Source organism: Myotis lucifugus, unplaced genomic scaffold, assembly GCF_000147115.1.
Source record: "Myotis lucifugus unplaced genomic scaffold, Myoluc2.0 scaffold_494, whole genome shotgun sequence".
Taxonomy (NCBI): domain Eukaryota; kingdom Metazoa; phylum Chordata; class Mammalia; order Chiroptera; family Vespertilionidae; genus Myotis; species Myotis lucifugus.
The window spans coordinates 8,666-29,955 of record NW_005871542.1 but is presented as its reverse complement, the minus strand read 5'-3'; the positions used below and the strand labels follow the sequence as shown (position 1 = coordinate 29,955).

General features: G+C 43.9%; 1 protein-coding gene across 1 annotated transcript in view; it reads left to right on the top strand.

Annotated features, from left to right (window-relative positions):
* Positions 1-21,020, top strand: part of LOC102429354 (monofunctional C1-tetrahydrofolate synthase, mitochondrial-like) — a 101,784-nt gene extending 80,764 nt beyond the window's left edge. Inside the window, 5 exon segments of the mRNA XM_023744878.1 lie at positions 7,326-7,465; positions 12,716-12,757; positions 13,525-13,625; positions 14,158-14,335; positions 20,892-21,020. Of these exon segments, the coding sequence (XP_023600646.1) occupies positions 7,326-7,465; positions 12,716-12,757; positions 13,525-13,625; positions 14,158-14,335; positions 20,892-21,005 (575 nt within the window). The 3' untranslated portion in view covers positions 21,006-21,020.
* Positions 21,021-21,290: the final 270 nt, after the last annotated feature.

The window sequence follows — 21,290 nt, the reverse complement described above, 5'->3', positions numbered from 1 at the left end:
GCTTCTGTGACTTTGAAGTCCACTTTCCCTGAGCTTATCTGCAGACAGCTGCTGCTGGATAGATGTGTTTACACGGGGCCGACAAGGGGCAGTATGAAGAATCTAGTTTCCATTTCCTTCAGCATTGTTCCGTTAGAGCCCACAGTGCTCCGCATGCAGCCCAGTCCCGCATAGACGTTGCTTCTTCCCGGATAAAAGTTTTCTTTTTATTTCTGATTTATAGTGTGAAATTAAAGCGCTGACCGAATGAAAACTGTGGTCTTATTCCTCCCTCTATTTACAAGAAATCCTTTTGAGGATTAAGTTAGCCAGATCTGCCCTGAGCAGATGTATTTCTTATCTCCACCCATTTGAAGCCGAGCTGATTGTGAGGACCAGCTCTTCTGTGAGATCTCTCACAGTCTGTAAATTCAAGTTCGTGTCCAAAAGTAATGGGAAACGCAATGTGTTTTATATTTGCTGTGTATGTGTGCTGTGTGTATCCTGGGAAGAAAAATTATTACTGCTACAGCAGGGCTATGAAACCTGAAAGTTCTAATCTTCTGAGTACACGTGGAGTAGAGGGCCCCTCGGTGACCTAGCAAGCTGGAAATTCAATTTGCAATTATGGTGACAATATTCAGGTACATCAAGTGGCCAGAAACTCCCGGAAAAATTATCTTGGTGCATCAGTTTAACTTGCAGAGTCCAAAGAGCATTGTCCCCAGTGCGAAAGCAAAAGTGAGAATTTCAGATCGAAAGTATTTGCTCCCTTCTCCCCCACTGTGTGCTCACAGTGATAACAGGACCGTGCAGCTTGGAAGAGAAAGCCAGCGAGGGAGCTGGCATTGTCACTCCCAGCCAGCGATGGGAGGACAGGCCGCCTGGCTGCAGGGGCGGGGAAGCCCGGTCTAGGGGGCTGGCTCACCCCATTGTTAGGTGCTGACGTCACTCCTGGCGCCCAGGGGCCCAATTGGTTCTCAGGAGCCCAGGCTGCAGAGCAAGGGTTCTCCACCTTCAACCTGTTTCTGCTGGTGCTGGGGCACTGCTCTTTGGTGCCTCATCTCCTAGAGGTCTTTCTTCTTCATCACTTTACTCTGCTGCTGCCCAGGAAGGAGCAAGGTGCGTCATCCCTAAATGCATTGCTCCCAGAGGGAAAAAACATTTCTGGCTTCAGTCAAAAAGAGAAAGAAAAAGGGTGTCTCATAGTGGAGAAGACTCTAGATTCCCTACTTTTTGTCATCACAGCAGTCAGAAAATAAGTGTGGCCACACCTGCCAGAGTGCAGGGAAAGAATTTAGAGCTACTGCTTGTATATCAAAATATTGAAGCCCAAGGCGTGAAAGTTTTCATTGGCAGCAAAACTTACCAAGCAGTTGAGCTGAGAAATGCCACACGATGCATTGATATACTGGGAAGGCAGTGGGCGGGGCCTGGCATAGCCTGCCCTTGGATGGGCCTTGATCGCAATCCAGCTCTGTCCCCTCAGAGCTGTGGACTTCCTGAAGTGTCTAATCCTGAGCTTCGCACGCTGTGGCAGAGGACGAAGGTGCCTCCCAGGTGTTGGAGGGGGAATGAGATGGGAGACCTCGTACATGCCTGGCGCAGCCAGTGTTGTGGTTTGTGATTCCATAGAAATGGGTTCAGTAAATGCACTAAAATAAAACAGTGACGCCGTTCAGGGTAAATGTGGAACAGAATTCAGATTTACCAGCATAATGGTAAATAAACACCAATCTTAAAACACCAAGGGGGATTCAAGCAAGAAAAAGTGCAAAAGGAAAGGTTAGAAGGATGTTCCTTTTTCATTAGGTAATTAATCTTTCTCATCTTTGTCATGTTAACAATGTACTGTTTCCTCACTAAAGACATGAGTACATAGATGATTACTTAAATGCCAAGCAAAATAGTAGAAGTTCAGTAAATTGATGAATGAGAAGAAAGGAAATTTTTCCTCTAAATTCTGGGATGCATGTGTTTCATCAGAAGTGCTTTTGAGTAGCGCGCCAAGTGCACAGAGGCTGTAACACAGAGAGTAGAGCTGTGGTCCCTGGGACACCCGATGGGCGCTTCTCTCAAGGCGCGAACGTGCCCGACACATAAGCACACAGAGGAAATTACTTCTCTCATGGCTGAGAATTTTATGAACCCATAATCTATAGGGCCTGCCTGTATGAGGTGATGATGTTAATGCTTTTTAAAAAAATTAGCAGATCGTTGAAAACGTATGTGAGTCCTAATTGCCATGGAAAGCGTCTATGTCTACTGCAAGTGGGGGGCTTAATAAAATAACTCGGTATAAAAATCACCCCTCTGCCTCATCGAGGAGTTTCATTGACATCGTATGTGCCTCCCAGTCGCGTGTGATTGTTGTGTGTTGTTGTTTCTGTTCAGTTTGTGCGATAGGATTCAGGGTGCCCCTGGGATCAGCATGGAAGCCCGCTGCCTGGCTGGCCAGTCGTGCCTTTTGCTCTCCAGCAGAACCCCGAGCTGTTTCCTGTGTAGTTACGAACCGTGCTCGTCCACGGTGTCATCCCTCCCCATCCAGACCCACTGACACTTCCTTTCTGAGCAGATTATGAGTTTTGAAGTTTGAATCAAGCCATGCTACTATCTAATAGCTTCTGTGCTTACACAGTAAATCAGTGTTTCCTGTTCTCGTTCATGTTGTAAGTTGACTAGCGGTAGCCTCCGCCCCTTCCCCCTGCATAACAGAGATTGCCAAGACAAATAACTGTTGAGGCATGGGCAAACATTTTCTTGCAAGCCTTTCTAAAGGTCTACATTACATGCTTTCCAGGAATGCTAGGTCATAGTCGGTGTACTTGCTTCAGGACTCAAGAGTAAGTCCATAATTAAAGTCAACATTAAATAATTCTTCAGCCTGTATCTCTTTTTAAGTGTATTGAGAGCGGTGACTATGGTAAGGAAATGCATGCTTGTTTCAGGTCCCTAGGAAAACTTGCAGGTTTTCTATGTTGGCAATTCCTAGGAAGTGCCTAGGAAACAGAACCTGCCAGTAAGAGTGGCTTGTCCCCTTCTCACATCAAGACCCCCTGAGGTTCTAAGACACAGATACAGGGCCCTCCACAGTGTCCACTTCCAAGCTAATACTTGTCGATGACGCCTTATTAAGTGTTCCTGACTTTCGTAATTACCGATGGCACACCCGCTTACCCTTTCCACGCTCTCTGTTGTCCTTAGCAGCAGCCTGACTATTTGAAAGCAAATAGTGTGATGATTACAGAATTGCACAGCAGTTTTCAAAGTGTAAGAATTGGCACTTACTTCTGTTCTCACATTATTTGCCTACACATTTCCTTTGCATTTGGAAGCCACAGTTCCTGGATCTTTAATACTGCATCCTGTTTTCTTCCCTGAGTTTCTCTCTCTCTCTTTTTATTTTTTTTATTTTTTTTAATATATTTTTTTATAGATTTTTTTACAGAGAGGAAAGGAGAGAGATAGAGAGTCAGAAATATCGATGAGAGAGAAACATCGACCAGCTGCCTCCTGCACATCTCCTACTGGGGATGTGCCCGCAACCTAGGTACATGCCCTTGACCGGAATCGAACCCGGGACCCTTCAGTCCGCAGGCCGACGCTCTATTCACTGAGCCAAACCGGTTTTGGCTCTCTCTCTTTTTAAAAAATATATTTGTATTGATTTCAAAGAGGAAGGGAAAGAGGGGAGTGGGATAGAAACATCAATGATGAGAGAGAATCACTGATTGGCTGCCTCCTGCAAGCGCCCCCCCCCCCCCAAGTGGGGACCAACCCGGGCATGTGTGGCCGGGCTGAAGTTCTCTTTGTTACTCCCCCCCCCCCCAATTTGTCTCTTAAAATATGAACTTAAACTAGCTAGCTAGCTAGCTAGACATTTCAAATGGCCATTCTTTACCAAATATGACATTTATACCTTTTATTAAAACTTTTGTATTTTATGAGAAAAAAGAGACGTCTGCTAGGGAAGTATCAGAACACCTTTACTTCTGTGTTAAATGTCTATCTACCTATCTTGCCATAGCCGGTTTGACTCAGTGGATAGAGTGTCGGCCTGAGGACCAAAGGGTCCCAGGTTCGATTCCAGTCAAGGCCCCATACCTTGGTTGCAGGCTCCTCCCCGGCCCATCAATCTCTCACATTGATGTTTCTCTCTGTCTTTCCCTCTCTCTTCTACTTTCCCTAGAAATCAATGGAAACATATCCTCAGGTGAGGATTAGCAAATGTCTATCTATCTCCATCGAGTGATAGCCTTTACTTTAGATCAGCGGTTCTCAACCTGTGGGTCGCGACCCCTTTGGCGGTCGAACGACCCTTTCACAGGGGTCGCCTAAGACCATCCTGCATATCAGATATTTACATTACGATTCATAACAGTAGCAACATTACAGTTATGAAGTAGCAACGAAAATAATTTTATGGTTGGGGGTCACCACAACATGAGGAACTGTATTTAAAGGGCCAGAAGGTTGAGAACACTGCTGTAGATCATTATTGGGTCCCACTCCAAAGTTTCTTCATATCTTTGTTAATTCATCTATTTGTACGTGCCAGGGACTGGAGATACAAAGATTAATAAGTTATGGTCCCTGCCCTCCAACCTACGTCTAATTAGAATGCTGCAGCTAGAAGGGATTCTGGATCCTGCCCGTCTGTCTGTCTGTCGGTCTGTGGTCCGTCTTTGATACTGACCAGCAGGACAATCAACAGTAATCCAGTACTGATGGCCTTGCCGCCTGTCTTTTCCTCTAATGGGAGCCCACTCTATATGACCTTTGACAGAGTGAACTGAGTATTCCTCTTGTGGGTCCACTGTCCCACCACCATGCTGGTTTCCCCAGAGGCACCCTGGTGTGGGGATCGCTACTGTCAGCCCTCCGGTTTTGACCACCACTAACGAAATCACTAGAATTGCCCCAAATACCGTATAAAAATATCTCCTCCTACTTCTTTAAATTGTTCTACTACATTGCTTGTTCAAAGAAAACGTAATAAAGGAAAAAGTGACTTGTAGCTCTATTCACTCCAAATTGAATATTTTTAAGGGAATATTTTTCAGTTTGTCAAAAGCATATCAAGAGTCATAAAATTTTTTTACGTAGTCTGGCCCTGTACTCTCTCCCCTGGGAATTGATTCCAAGAATGTAATTTGAAAGAGGTTAAAGCTCATACGCACAGATATTTTGCAGCATTATTTATGTTGGAAACAGCCCAAACGTCCAATAACAAGGGAACAATTTGTAAATCTTGGTTCATCCAACGTAACAAAATTATAAGCTGCCACTTACAGTCATAAATTTTGAAAGTATGTAATACAGCAAGAAAACTCTGATAACTTTAATTTTTTTAAATTTATCTTTATTGTAGAAAGTATTACAGATGTCCCCTTTGTTTATTTGTGGGGGTTTTTCCCCCATTGACCCCCTCCATATCATACCCACCCCTCCCAGGCCTTCACCACTCTATTGTCTGTGTCCAAGGGCTATGCATATACGTTCCTCATTCCTTAGTTAATTACTCCCCTCCCAGCCACCCCTAGCCCTGCCTTTCCTCTGAAATATGTCAGTCTTGAAAACTGATAATTTTAAAGTGAAGGAGCAGAATTATGAAATTATACCCACTGTATAAAAATTATGTGGCCATATGAAATACTAAAAGGAAACCATAAAGAATTACATCATCTGGTTGATGTATTTATCTTGGTAACGTTTTTTTTTACCACCGGTTCATGTCTCTGCTAAAAATGATGGCCTTGGTGGTACTGTCATTATATAGAGTATTTTTCATAAACTTTCGTTTCCGTTACATTCATAATATTGCTTTCCTGGAGGACGGTGCTTCTCAGATTTCAGTGGGCATTCATCTCACCCGGGGATCTGATTCTGATTCGGTGGGTCTGCAGGGGGCCTGAGAGTCTGCATTTCTCACAAAGCCCCTGTGCTGCTGGGCCTAGAGCTTCCCTTTGTGTAGGAGGACGTGGCTGCTGACCCAGTGACAGCAGTGTCGTCTTGGGAGACGATAGTAGACATGCTCTCTGCTACCTCCATGCGTGCCACAGCAACCGTTCGAGCAATTTGGGAGCAGGGGAGGGGGTGGCTAACGATGAGTATTGTCGGGAAGGAAAAATGTCTCCTTTAGCCTTCTAAGTTCTTCTGGCTGGTTTAAGAATTGACATGAGACAGTTTAACAGGAGAAAATCAAGTTTAATTTCATATGTATGGGAGCGCCGTAAGAATATGGGGCTCACGGGCAATCAGGTACCTGGCGCTCATAGGCCATTCTGAATTAAAGAGAAGAAGTAAAAGTCTGGGGCTTCAAAGAGGAAGAATTCACATGGGGGTGGAAAAGCAAGTGTTTGCAGGGCCATGCAGAAACTCTGGGGACAGAGAGGACTCTGGTCCCCAACGCTTTGAAGTCCCCCTTCCACACCCAGCTCATACTCTTCGTAGATGTCTCCTCCTGGACCAGGCCTTTACCTGGATTCTGCTCGGTAGTTAGGGGGAGAGTAAAAGCGTCCAGAGCCTTTTGGACCTGGATCTCAGGAGTCTTTGGCTCAAAATAATCTGCCTGCCAGGGTGACAAATTCTGGGGAGACCTGTTCTGAATCCCTATCGTGTCCTCTGTGCTTATGGAATAAAGGTGCTATTCTGTGCCCAGCCAGTGTGGCTCAGTGGTTGAACATCGACCTATGAACCAGGAGGTCACGGATTGATTCCTGGTCAGGGCACATGCCTGGGTTGCGGGCTCAATCCCCAGTAGGGGGCGTGCAGAGGCAGTCAGTCATTGATTCTCTCTCATCATTGGTGTTTCTATCTCCCTCTCCCTTCCTCTCTGATATCAATTAAAAAAATTTAAATATTCTATGCTGTATCAAGCTTGATAATCAGCCTCCTTAAGCCACTCAACTAACTTGAATTTTTTCAATCAACAGAAATGCCGGGTGGCACTGAAATATGGTTGAGTCTATGTATGATATAAAGAGTGAGAAAAGGATTTGCTATGGTAATTACACTAGCGATGGACTTTGATACAATTTAGAACCTGATTAAAAAGTTGAAAATCCCATCTGTGTTAAGGAAAGCTTTGCTCAGAGTTACTATCCTGGGAAGAAAAATCTAGGCAGAGAGAGCCAACTTGTAGGGAATGTGAGGAAATAGGACATTTTCTGAAATGTGGGAGCAGCAGTCTACCTTAGCATATGAACACGATGCAGTGCTGGCAGTAACCTGGAGGCGGTGGGAATTTCGGCTGTCCTTTGAATTGTAGCCACACCAGTGGCTGCCAAACCCTGTCCTGTTGTTTCCAGACGATAATAGCAAGTTTCCAACTTGATTCTCCACAGTAACTGAAGCCGGCTTTGGTGCTGACATTGGCATGGAGAAGTTCTTCAACATCAAGTGTCGAGCTTCTGGTCTGGTGCCCAACGTCGTGGTGCTCGTGGCAACAGTGCGCGCTCTGAAGATGCACGGAGGCGGGCCCAGTGTAAGTCGCGTCCTCCCTGCCCGGGGAGACCTGTTGTAACATGAAGATAAAGCAGAGTTTAACCCTTGAAAAACTCTAACCTGCTAATAACTCCAGATTTCTAGAATGTCTCCTTTTTCACAACTCACCATGCTAGGGCACTGAGAGTTTAGTAAGTTCTAGGAAGCAGTAGCACCCGCAGTTATTGCTAAGCCGTGTTTCGGAAAGGAGCAGAGCGTAACCGCTTTTTAGTCCTAAGATTCATATCTGAAGCTCATGTCGGCATTTTGTAACCCCACGGTGATGGGAGGCTCTGGCTCCCGAACGGAGCCCATACGGATGGACCGGTGGCTCCTGTGGGTGAGTCTGGTCCATGTTTGTACAGACAGTTTTTTGTGGGGTTTTTTTGGTTCACTGATTTAATCTAGAACTCTGTTCCTTCTGTTTCTGTTTATTATCAGTTCACTTTGTAACTCTCTCATTTCTAAGAGAGCTTTGCTTGGAAAACATGAATTCTGTTTTCACATTTTTAAAGACTTTTGATATTAATCTATCTTATTATATACAGAATTTACACACATCTGAAAGGATTTTTTTTCCCCATTTCCACAGACAAGGTATAAGTATTTTTCTTTTTTCTTTTTTAGGTATTTTCAAAGGGAAAATATGAAATCTTATACTGATTAATCATTTTTGAAATAAAATAACTTGGAGTAGCTTTATCATTTATAGTGTTGATCTGTTAGACACACTGCCCACTCTGATTTCTTAGGTATGCTGTGTACACAAGTGATTATTACATAGTAAGACTAATGCTGTACACTGTTTAGTCGTCCTCGCTGTTTTTGTCCTAGGAGAGGCCAACGTTATTTTATACCAGTTTTCAGATGAGGAAGTGGAGGTTTGAAGGGCTTAGGGAATGTTGGCAGTGCCAGGGGCCAGCAGAGAGCCAAATTGGAAGCCTGGGGCTTGGATCCAAACATCCACCGTGCAGAGCTGTATGCTAACAAAGGATAAACTTTTTCTGAACCCCAACCCCACTCTAAGCATTTCATTTTAGCCTAAAGCATCATCATTATTTCAAATGGAAGGTTGACATAACACGTATTATAAGGTCGTAAATCCTAAAGAATTCTGATTTTGCTCAAAACACCGCTTGTAGCTACCATCACTCCTTGTCTTTAGACTTTAAATCTATATACCAACTTCCATTCTCAACATCAGGTGAACTGTTTTTGCCAATATAAGATGCATTTGAAATTCCCCCTCCCTGTTTTGCACCCTGAAAATTATAGAATCAAAAGGGCTGTAATACTGGAAAGGGCTTGGAGGCTGTTTTGCCTGGTTCAGTCATTGTAAAGGTGAAATTGCTGAGGCACAGAGGACTCTGGCCTGCTTAGTATCACATCTATTTAGGGGACTAATCAGACGTAAAAATCAAGGTCTCTTTGCTCCTAGTCCAGTGCTTTTCCACACTCTAGTCTCTGTCCTATAAACATTCTCTCCATGATTTATAATCCTATTTCAGTTCGTCTTAATGCACGTGCTCATTGTTTTACAATGGTTGCGTTTTCTGCTCGCCTTACTCTTCCCCTTCACTTACAGTCATGGTTTCATGCCAGTGATGATGATAATAGAGCTCAAGTTGCCGATAACGGTGGAGGGTAATAAAAGGGAAGGATCAGGAAGCCGGCGAAGCTGAGCATCACTCTCTGGAGCTTCAGGGGCGCCTTCTGCGTCACTGGTTTATGAATGTCTATATGTATGTCTCCCTACTCAACTTTTAATTCCTCGAGATAAAGGACTATGTCTTCTTAATTTGAGTATCCCCAGTGCCTGGCATAGTCTGCATCCAGGAAATGTTTTCAGTAATTGGATAATAAATGAACTTTCATCTTCTTAATCCTATAGTTCCTATTATTCATCTCAGTGTCACTCCTTCTTACTTGAATCAGCTCCATGGTCATTTTTTTTTTTATCCACTATAATTTCTACTTCCTTTAGATATCATTACACAAATAACCATGGCTGTCTCTTATGTTTATTCAGCTTGGTTGTTTTCCATAGTTTGTGCAGTGGAAAATCCTGTGACCCTTGAACTTGCCCATTTTAGCCGCAATCATTTTGAATTCATATCCTGTCTTCCTAAGTGCTGAGCGTTCTTGGTGCAACATCAGAACTAACATTCTCTTCCAGTTTCATTTGACAATTCACTCTCTAAACCCATTGTATTAAGGAGGTCTCTTTAGAACCAATAGGGTATGTATTTATATAAAAAGAGAGGTATTATAAGGAGTTGGCTTATGCCATTATGGAGGTTGACAAGCTCAAAATTTGCAGATTGGGCCAATAGGCTGGAGACACAGGAGAGCCAGTAGCCCAGTCCTAGTTCCAGGCTGAGGAATTCTGCTGGAGAATTCCCTCTTGCCCAGTCTCCGTGTTCTAATCAGACATTTCAACTGATGGGATGCGGCCCACCCACATTGTGGGGGGCAGTCTGCTTTCCTCAGAGTCCACTAATGTAAATGTTATGCTTATTCAAAAAACGCCCTCACAGAAATACCCAAAATAATGTCTGACCAAATATCTGGGCACCCTGTGCTCCAAGTTGCCACATAAAATTAACCATCACACCCAATATTGCTGATTTTTGGTGTATGGTGCAATGCCTAGATCTAATTTTATGTTTTCTGTATTAATAACCAGTTGGCCTGGTCCTTTTTACTGAAATAGTTCCTCCTTTCTGATCTTCAAGCCTCCTTCCTCATCAATCAGTTCTCCATGCAGGTGTAGGTCTTTTTCTGGGACCTGCCTTCACTTGCACTGGTCTCGTTACATGTAATTGTGTCTGAGCTGCACTGGTAGCCTGTCGGCCAAGCTTCCAGTTCCTTCTCTTCCTCCACGCATGCCTGGCCTATGACTGACCCTTTTCCTCCCATATGTATTATAGTATTCGTTCAGGAAGTTCCTTGAAGAATTTGTTATGATTTTTATTGAAATGGCATTAAATCAGTAGATCAATTTGGGGAGATTTGACAGCTTTCCATCTAAGAACATGCGACATCTTTTCATTGATTTAGGTCTTTTTAAATGTTTTTTAATAAAGATTTATAGTGTATTTCACAAGGGTTTCTACATCCTTTTACAGATGTGTTCTTGTGCACTTTATATTTTTAAGTAGTGTAACAGGTTACTTCTGGATTCTTACATATCGCTATAATTTATATACAGTGACCTCTCTGATTTCCTTTTTTTAGATGTAGAAGTGACATAACATTATACTAGTTTCAGGTGTGCAACATAATGATTTAATATTTGTGCACATTGCAAAGTGATCACCACAGTGAGTCTAGTTAACATTTGTCACCATATATCGCTGCAAAAATTTTTTTCTTATGATGAGGGTTTTTAAGAATTACTCTCTCAGCAACTTTCAAGTTTGCAACACAGTATTAGTCATAGTCACCATGCTGTACATTACATCCTTATGACTTAAAAAGTATCTTATTAATTGTACTACTTTAGCTATAGATACTTCGGAGAGTTCTATATGGACATTCGTATCTGAAAATAATGACAGTTTCTTCCTTTTCAATCTTTATACTTTCTTTCTTGTCACTCACCAGGTCTTCCTAGATACAGTGCAGTATTAAATAAGAGTGGTTAATACTGCACATTCTTTTCTTATTCTTGATCTAAAAGAAAATGCTTTTAATAGTTCATCACTATGATATTTTCTGTAGATGTTTAGTATATGTTCTTTATCAGGTTGAAGAAATTACCTTTAATCTGCAGTTTGCCAAGTTTTTACACTAACTAGGTGTTGAACAATTTTCTTCATCTATTGAGATGATATGTTTTTCCCTTTTAATCTATCAGTGCTGCAAATTATATTATTTAACTTTCAAATATTACATGAACCTTTGGAGGATATGTTTAGAGAGAAGAAGAGGGGGAGAGAGAGAGAAACATCCGTGTGAGAGAAACGTAGATCGGTTGCCTCCCATATGTGCCCTGACCAGGGATCAAAACTGCATCGTAGTATGTGACCTGACCAGGAATTGAACCCGAAACCTTTTTGGTGTATGGGACAGTGCTTAACAACTGAGCAACCTGGCCAGGGTGACTTTGCTAGTCTTCTTAGAACCAACTTTTGGTTTAGTTGACCCTCTTGCTGGTACTTGTATACAGCCCATTCTTCCTGCTTTGGCTCAGTGTTGGATTCTGCAGAACTGTGCATGTGTGCAAGCTCAGCAGTACTTTCTGTCCTTTTTTCAATCTAGCATTCACTCAGTGCTGGGAAAACCCATCTGAAAATACTTTGTTTTCACACACAATCCAAAAACAATCTGATCTGTTACAGAGGTAACTTCTTTCCCAAGGATTTCAATATTCTCAAGACCTCTTCCACTGAGAGTAAGTCACCATGCCCTCAGTAAATCAAAATGTTTTCTAGGGTTTCACTGAAACCGGTAGCAGGCCATTGATAAAAACCATGTGGGATTGTGGAAAAGTACAAAATTGGGTTTCAGAACCCTATTATATTCATGCCCCTGTTCTGCTCTCGTTTGCTCTATAACCTTCAGCAAGACACCTGCATTCTCTCAACTTTCTTCGTCTTTAAGCTGTCCTGCCAACCTAGGCCAAAATAAATAAATAACTAAATAAATTGTAATGGCATTGCTTTAAAATGACTTAAAAAAAATGGTGCGCTTTGTATAATTCAGGTATTGATCACATTATCGATTCCATTTTATGCTAGGATAATGGGCAACATTATGAAAGTTCTCAATATTGGCTCAAATTGGAATCGCCTGGGGGAATTTTTAAATATTACTGATCCTGGGTCCCAGCCCCAGAAATCCTGCTTTAATTTGTCTGGGAGGGGCCCAGGAACCATTGTTTTTTAAAAGCTTCCCACGAGAATTTATGTTCGGCCAGAACTACCAGTTACTGGTTTAAAATGACAAAATGTACTTTTAAAGGCACCTTCCCTAAAAGTGTCTGATTTGTGTTTCTTTCGGCTCTTGATGAATTAGAGGAAGCATTATTTTTTAATGTTTTTAATTATTTGAGAGAGAAGCATCAATTGGCTGCCTCCTGCATCCCCACTACTGGGGACCAAGCCTGCAACCCCCGGCATGTGCCCTGACGGGGAATCAAACCAGTGACCTCTCGGTGCACTGGACAATGCCCAACCAACTGAGCCACAGCAGCGAGGGCTAGAGTAAGCCTTTTAATGAAATTATTCTTCATTTTGTCTCATCTCAGGTAACTGCTGGTGTCCCTCTTAAGAAAGAATACACAGAGGAGGTAAGAGTGACTGCTTTAAAAGGCCACAGTGGAGAATCATTCACACCCAGTTAACCACTGGCTTGCAGTTAAATGCAATTAGTAGATGAGTCCTCCACCCACGGCAACTTAGAAAAGTGCTTTTCTAATAATCCTAGAAGAAAGGGTTGGGGGTAGGGATACAATCCATTCAAGTTAACTCTTCAATCTTAAGAAATAATAGATATGGGCTTTATCTACTGCTCCTTACCCCAAGCTCACGGTCTCCAGCACAGAAACAAATACACAACTTATATCCATGTATTTAGGTGTGGGAAAAACTGACTCCTGGCTTTATGACTTGCCTGAGTTACTTGACTCTGTAGACTTTGGTTTACTGTCAACAGTACCTCTCCTCTCCTACAGGTGGCGCCAGGGGTTCGAGCAGAGGCTAGCTAGACAGCTCTCCTCACCCTCCTGGAGCCTTCTTCTTGTCCACCAACCTGCAGGGGCGTGGGCACGTTGCTTATGTCCTGGCCACTGGTCAGCTGCAGAAATAGCTGCCTGACTCAAGACTCAAATATGCCATTGGACTCCGAATAATTTTAGAAATGATTTTGAAAAGGAGCCACCTCCTCCTTCTTCATTCATCTCTCTTGGGGGGAAATGGGACCTGTGTATAGCTCCTGCATAGCTTCTAGGTCCACAGAGTGAGCAAATATGGCAGCAAGCCCTGCCATGGCGGCCCTCCCAGCTGAGTGTGGCAGGTGTGGTGGGATGCGATGCATGGGGGTCTGGTTTTCTTGCAGAACATCCAGCTGGTGGCAGATGGCTGCTGTAACCTCCAGAAGCAAATTCAGATCGCTCAGCTCTTCGGGGTTCCTGTTGTCGTGGCTCTGAATGTCTTCAAGTAAGTCAGGCGTCCTCCTTTCAATGTGGTCGTAGCGCTTGGGCCACCCTGTGAACTAGATTTGTGTCTTAGGATGTTGGTCTTTCTCCGCTTCATCTGAAAGAATCCAGGAATACTCTCCTCTTTCTGTTTGTTTGGTTTGGTTTGATTGGTTTCATTACAGCAGAAGTGTTCTCAGATGTTACTAGGGAAATGAAATCTATATAGTGACTTACATTTCTTTGGCCTTTTTTTTTTTTTTTCATTCCACCCAGCATTTCTGTTTGAAAAACTGTGGATGATCAAAGGGATGTGTTATGGAATTTTCTCAATAAAACCCTTAACAACTTGAAATATTTGAATCATGTTGCAAGGGATTTTTTCCCCCCATGTCTTTCTTTAAGTCTGATTTATTTAAACATGATGTAACCACTTTTGATGTTTAAAATATATTCAGTGTTAGGGAACAAAGTTCTGTATAAATGGTTAGTCTTTCTTTAAAAACATCGTTAAATGAATGCAGATGCAAAACCACAAACATTTTCATCACTAGGACTGACACCCGAGCTGAGATTGACTTGGTGTGTGAGCTCGCGAAGAGGGCTGGCGCCTTTGATGCGGTCCCCTGCTACCACTGGTCGATGGGTGGAAAGGGCTCGGTGGACCTGGCGTGGGCTGTGAGAGAAGCTGCAAGTAAAAGAAGTCGTTTCCAGTTCCTGTATGATGTTCAGGTAAGATCCCACAACAGTCATGATGGCTAATGTTTCTTATACTTGAACTGGTGCTGACAGCTTCACATGGCTTGTCCCATTTGGTCCTCACAGCAGCCCACAGGCAGAGAAGGAAGAGAAGGTGAAAGAGGGTAAGCCATCTGACAGGGCCACATTGCCAAGGGCAGGCCCGAGCTCCCTGCCCCAAAGCCTGCGCTCTTGACGGTTCTCTGCTTCCAAATAGTAGGCCTCAGTGAGGAGGGGCTTTGGAGAATTGGGTCCCACAGCTAACACTCTCAGGATTTGCACAGGAACAAGACTTCTGAGCGTCTCCATAAGGCTTGTCTAATCGTGGGTCGGATTTCCTTTGTTCATTTCTACTATAGATAGCTCTTCTCCCTTGTTTTAGTTCTCTTGAGCTATGTTTAGTATATTTTTTTTAAAAATTTTAAATGATGGTAAAATACACACAACATAAAATGTGCCATCTTTATCATTTTTAGGTGTACAGTTCAGTGGTATTAAGTACATTTACATTAAACAATAGCTCCCCATTCCTTCCCTCCCCTCTGCCCCTGGCAACCACCATTTTACTTTCTGTCTCTATGAGTTTGACTTGTCAAACTCCAAGTAGCTCATGTAAGTGAGACTATGCGGTACTGTATTTGTCTTTTTGTGACTGGCTTATTCAGTTTTCAGTTCCTTTGGGCTGAATACCATAGACTGGGTAGCTTATAAACAACAGAAATGAATTTCCCACAGTTTTGGAGGCTGGGGAGTCCAAGATTGAGACAGATTCAGTGTCAGGTGAGGGTCTTCTCACTGCATCCTCACAGGGTAGAAGGGGTGAGGGAGCTCTGTAGGGTCTCTTTTATAAGGGCACTAATTCCATTCATGAGGGCTCCACCCTCATGACCTAATCACCCCCCAAAGCCCCCACCTCCTGATACCGTCACCTTAGGGATTAAACTTCAACACCTTCGGGGGACATAAATGTTCAGTCTATAGCAGTAACTTAACATAATGTCAAGATGCATCCATGTTATTGCATATGTCAGAATTTTCTTCCTTTTTAAAACTGAAGGGTCATCTGTTGTATGCACATACCACATTTTGTTTATCCATTCATCTGTGGCGGCGACCTAGGTTGCTTCTACTACTTGGCTATTGTAAATTACGCTGCTGTGCACATGTGTGTAAAAATCCTTCTTCGAGACTCTGCTTGGAATTCTTTTCGATATATACCCAAAAGTGGAGTTGCTGGATCATCTGGTATATTTTTAAACATACCTGGATAATGAGCTTTCACTAAGAAAATCTGACTTCCAGGACCTCACTTTTCCTCAGTTTACCCCGGCACCCACCTAACATCTCCATTCTGCCTTCTGTGGCTCCAGCCCTGGCTCCTAGCTTTGTCCTCAGAGGTAGCCCATGATTGCCAGGGTGGATAGCCTGTAGCTGACTGCTTCTCCATCCCTCACAGATTCTGTCGGTCTGTCTCTCAGATGTCACAGTAATAGCGTCACCCCTCCTTCCTGTTCAGATGGCAGTGGCCAAAAGCTGAATAAAAAAAGGTGAATAGTAGCATTGCCTGGAAGTCTAGCGCTGCATCACCATGAGCGTGATGTTGACCTGAGGCGAAGGCTCCCTCTGAGGAAAGCTTGCGTGCCAGGCATAATGAGTACTTTGTACATTAACTTCGTTGCACCCGATGTTCCTGTTGGGGAGGAATTGTTGACATGCCCCCCAGCCACCACCCCTCATTTTACAGATAAAGAAACTAAAGCACAAACAGGTCAAGGAACCTGCCCAGTGTCCCACAGGCAGAAAGAGGCGGAGCTGGGAGAGTATTCAGAATGATGGAGGCCATTGTCCTGCTCTGTTCTTCAGGATTCAGTACTGTGTTCACAGCTGGGGGTGGGGAGATACTGCCGAAAGGGGCAGTAACTGAGTGACCCGCCTGGAGAGGAGCATGACAGATGGGCCCAGAGTCCGGGCCAAGTGAGGGAGACAGTACAGGCTCAGGAGATGTTTGTGGAAAGAAGGATTTCAGGAATGTACTGGGATGGTTAGCCCAGAAGACGTTTGTCATGTTGCAAAGCCCTTGTATGAATGAGACTAAAATGTTCTGCGTTGCAGAGGTGGTAGAGGGTAAATAGGGGGAGGAGACTTGGGTTTTACATGAAGAAAAGTATTCTAATTGGAAGCCGTGGGTTCTCTGACCCTGGAGATGATAAGCAAAGATAGACTCAGCCCTGTAGTGGGCACGTCAGGCATGTAGCCAGTCAGATGGCGGCCGGCCCTGGTGATCTGTATTCCTCCCTGCACCCTGCTGCCCAGGTAAACCTTGCCGGGGTCTCAGCGCCGGGCACAGCCCTCAGCCCTTTACACAAACTGTAGGAAAGTCACTTGCAGACCATCACCGTCCCGTCTGAAGCACCCACCCCACTCTGAGCGGCCACGGCAGTTTTGGTTTTTAAATGAATGATTTCCTAAGTGTGTCTCTTTTCAAGAAGACCCTCCCAGGTGAAAAGGTCAGGGAATAGAAGCCTGTTCCTGAGTTATGCTGGCTCAGACATGCGCACTAACCCTAAGATGAACCCTTTTCCTTCCCACTAAATTTATTTTTCCTGAATTCCCATTCTTCACGGAGATAATGCTGTTAAAACGTCTGCTCTCCTGTGGAAAGGGAAAATTTATAATAATGTGGTCTGAAGTCCTGCATTTGATAGGTGGTCTCGAGGCCAGGATTCTTACCTCCTTTGCCAACATATGCTGCTCCCTTTTCTTATAACAGAAATTAGATTTGAGCTGCATAATTGTTTATTTGATAATCAGCCTCCCGGACTCTTGTTACATGGCTGTTTGTGAAAAGAGTTAGTACTGCTCTGGTTCACTTCATTCATACTGCCTCCCTCAGAGCTGAGTTCCTGTCACTGGTAAGTGAGCCCATTTACAACCTTGTCTTGTAACAGCATAAAATCTGAATTTGTTGGTGCAGACGATAACCGAGCTCATACTCTTCTTCCCCTGATTTCTTGCATATTTAGTGCTGGTGAACCTTTGTAGACTAAGTAATGGTTTTCTTGAAACCCTTTCTGTTCCCTTTTGTCCCCCCACCCCTACCATGACTAATCATTAGGTGCTTGGCAGCTTGGTAGGTGTGGGATTGCTCTGCAGGAAGAAAGGCGATAAAATGCTTTTGGATGAATCACCCTGCTGCCCCTCTTCTCAGTTCAGACTGGGCTTGTGTTGTGTGCCTTTTGGGGCCTCCTCCAGCTCCATCACACTAGGAATGTATTCAGTACAGGATCCATGGCGTCTGATTTCGATGGCCCCACCCCTGCCCCAGGCCTGTGTTACAGAAGAAACACCTGAGATCACGTGGAGGAAGCTGAAATAGTGTGGGAGCACAGGGCATGATTGCTTGTGTGTGGGGAGTACAAATGGCTCGAAACCCCCATGGAAAGAGGAACAGTTAGAGAGAAAGAGAGACACCTGACCTCATAGACACTGTGAGGCTGGACAACAGCAGGGAGCCCATAGTTAAAGCAAGAAACAAGCTACACTGCTGACTTGGGGGTCTATGCTAAACTTTACAGAAAATTGAGTTAAGCAGCCACTCCTCGAGAACAATTCTGCACATTTTTAACCAAAGTATCTCCTAATTCAAGAGTAGGCAACTTTTGATTAGAGTACTGGAGGCAGCTGTTGATTCATAATAATTTTAAAAATTTGGAATAAAATGCAGTGACCTAATTGCTCATAGGAAACTTATCATGTAGGAATTAACATATTTAAATTTTAAATAGAGTGCGTCACATTCTCTCAATCATATTGTCACCAGAAAGGGATTGGGCCCGCGGCAGGTCTGCCTAGGGCCGGCCAGTAGTGTATGGATTCTTGATTTCATGCAGGAAAAGATTTTACAAAACGAGTCCAGGTGATTTTGAGAGCATATTTATTAAAGCTGGGAACAGTGAAACAAAGGAAGGGCTTAGGATAGAAAAGGCAACAGGAGAGAGCCTAGGACAGTGCTCTGCTTTAGCTTCCTAGAAACAGTTAGAGCACAGAAGTGAGCCACGCCGGGCTGTGTAGACTCATTGGAAGTAAAAGTCACAGTGACGGAAGTGAGCCAAGGTGAGGCTGTTTTTAGCTCACTGAAAAGTCATAGAAAAGGGGCCTTTGAGACAGGTTAGGGACTTAATGCAGGATAAGCTGCAGTAGCCACTGCCTGTTGCTCCCCTGGTTGCAAGTCTCGCTCGCGGGGAGAATTTAGGAGAAAGAGCAAAATTACATGTGTTCTTAAGATGATGTAATACGGGTCAGAACTTCATTGTCCTGAGGGCCCAACCCTTAAGGGAGTGGTCGTGCAAGGGCTTGTTATGGGTGTCATATGAGGCTATTCTTTCTGGCCCCTTGTTCCTCCTCTAAGGGGGTCTTATGACTAGGACAGTGATGGCGAACCTATGACACGCATGTCAGAGGTGACACGCGAACTCATTTTTTTGGTTGATTTTTCTTTGTTAAATGGCATTTAAATATATAAAATAAATACCAAAAATATAAGTCTTTGTTTTACTATGGTTGCAAATATCAAAAAATTTCTACATGTGACACGGCACCAGAGTTAAGTTAGGGTTTTTCAAAATGCTGACACGCCGAGCTCAAAAGGTTCGCCATCACTGGACTAGGAATATGCCAGGGGAAGAAAGGTCAGGGAAGGGTTTGGACCACAAGACCAGCCATATGAAAGGTCAGGAGCGGGTCCAAACCACACAACCAGCAATATGAAAGGTTAGGGGGGTGTAAACTGCATGAGCAGCAATATACTAGGGGAGGAAAGGTCACCCCCAGCATGAGGTCCTTGTGTTCCCAGTTTTGCCCGTTGCTAGGCACCCAGGGCTTTCCGCCCCGGTAACCTTCTGTAGCTGGCCTATCATCCTTGCTCTGCTCATGTCTATCTAACTGCCCGCCACAATATTATATCAATCATATTAGACAACCACAGTCCCCTTTAAGAAGTTAAGAGTTCCCTCCAAGTTCATCTTCTATATGACATTGTCTTTTGTATTATTACTTTTTACAATATCTTTATAGTTGACTAGTGTATCTCTGCAAGCACACAGGAAAATAGGATAGCAGAAAGACAAATCCATGTTTGCACTTTACTAGCTAACATTCCTCTTTCATACCTTTTTTCAAGCATAAGTCCGTGGATTATGCATTATAGATGCAGAAACAGAAGTTCAGAGAAGATGGGGGACTTACCCCCATAGCAAAGGGACACTTAGAATAAGAAGAATAAAGCCTTGGGGTCATGCAGAATTGTGTTCAAATCTTGACAAGGCTTAATTCCTACTAAAGATACAAATTTGGGCAAGTTGACTCATATCTCTGAGCCTCGGCTTTCTTATCGATAGTGTCTGAAAGTAACACCAACTTCAAATTCACCTCGTTGCTGTGAGGACCAACTGAAATGCCTCGGAGGAAAATGCAGAAACGTAGGAAGCTGGCAAGCAGTATAAGATCTTCCTCCTGCCACGATCACTCAGAAAGAGAGAGGGCCTCCTGAATTGACTGCAAGAATTATCTTGCAGCGCAGGTACCTTTGGAGACTCTAGGATTGATTTCCTGTCCAAGCGGCTTAAAACCAGGAATTAGAATCCAAGGCTTCTAGTGCACTGAGAAAGAGATGTTGGGGGTGGCAAGAGCAGCATCTGGTGTTAGAATGGTGGGATTGGACGTACCTGGGTTCAGCAACCTGGGTACTTGGGTTCTGGCTAGGAAAGAATTCAGAGCCAAGACTCAAACTATAAGCGAACATTTATTTGGAATATCACAGAGGTCGAAGAAGTAATTCATAGAAGAATTGGGCTTGGGAAACAAGTTATAGAGCAGCGGTTCTCAACCTGTGGGTCGCGACCCCTTTGGCGGTCGAATGACCCTTTCAGAGGGGTCGCCTAAGACCATCCTGCATATCAGATATTTACATTACGATTCATAACAGTAGCAACATTACAGTTATGAAGTAGCAACAAAAATAATTTTATGGTTGGGTCACAACATGAGGAACTGTATTTAAAGGGCCAGAAGGTTGAGAACCACTATTATAGAGGCAAAGGAAGGGCCCTTGGAGCTTAAAAGTAAGGAAGATAACGGTGATGCACAGTGGGGGAGGGGGGAAGGAGGAGAAAGGCCCCAAGAGGGAGAGTGCATTGGGTCTTATGTCCCAGGGGTTTTAAAGTGGAGATTTTAGGGGAGGTCTCAATAGACTATTCATTAGCTTTCCGGGTGTGTTCTTTCAGGATCAGGGTCTCCACTGATTGATTGGTCAGCTCTAGGGCAGGGGGTCACTAGTCAATGCAGCTGGTCCTGAAGTCAGCCTTGGCTAAGGTGTTGGTGTCTGCTTTTGCTGCTTTTCTGGGCCTCGAGCTGGAATAGAACTGAGGCCTAAATGTCATCCCTAGGGAGGAGAGGTCAGGGGGTCCGAACCCAAACCGCATGACCAGCGACATGCTAGGGGAGAAAAGCCACCTGGGGATAAGGTCCCACTCTTACAATTGTCCTCTGCTAGGCACCCACGGCTTTTCACCCTGATGACCTCTGCACCTGGCCCATCATCCTTGCTCTGCTCCTGTCGGTCTGCCCACCACAGAAAGGCACCACCAAATCAAAGCAAGACGTTTAGCATTGTTTCTCCATTAGACTTGAAAACCATTCGTGATATAGTAGAAATTCAATTGCTTTTGCAAAGGGTGGGTTGACGCTGAAAGTCAGCTTGCAAATCAGTCGGAATATTGTTTGTTAAATCAGGAATTAAGGTTGAAAATCATCTCTGTAGCCTTCTTCTAACCTTGCAAACATCTTGAGGTGCAACCTTGACAGCAAGAGGGGCTAGTGTTTGTTTTTATTAAAAGGTCTTTCCTGTTCTTTGTGTGAAGCCATTCTCTTGATCACAGCGAGGGGGCTGGAT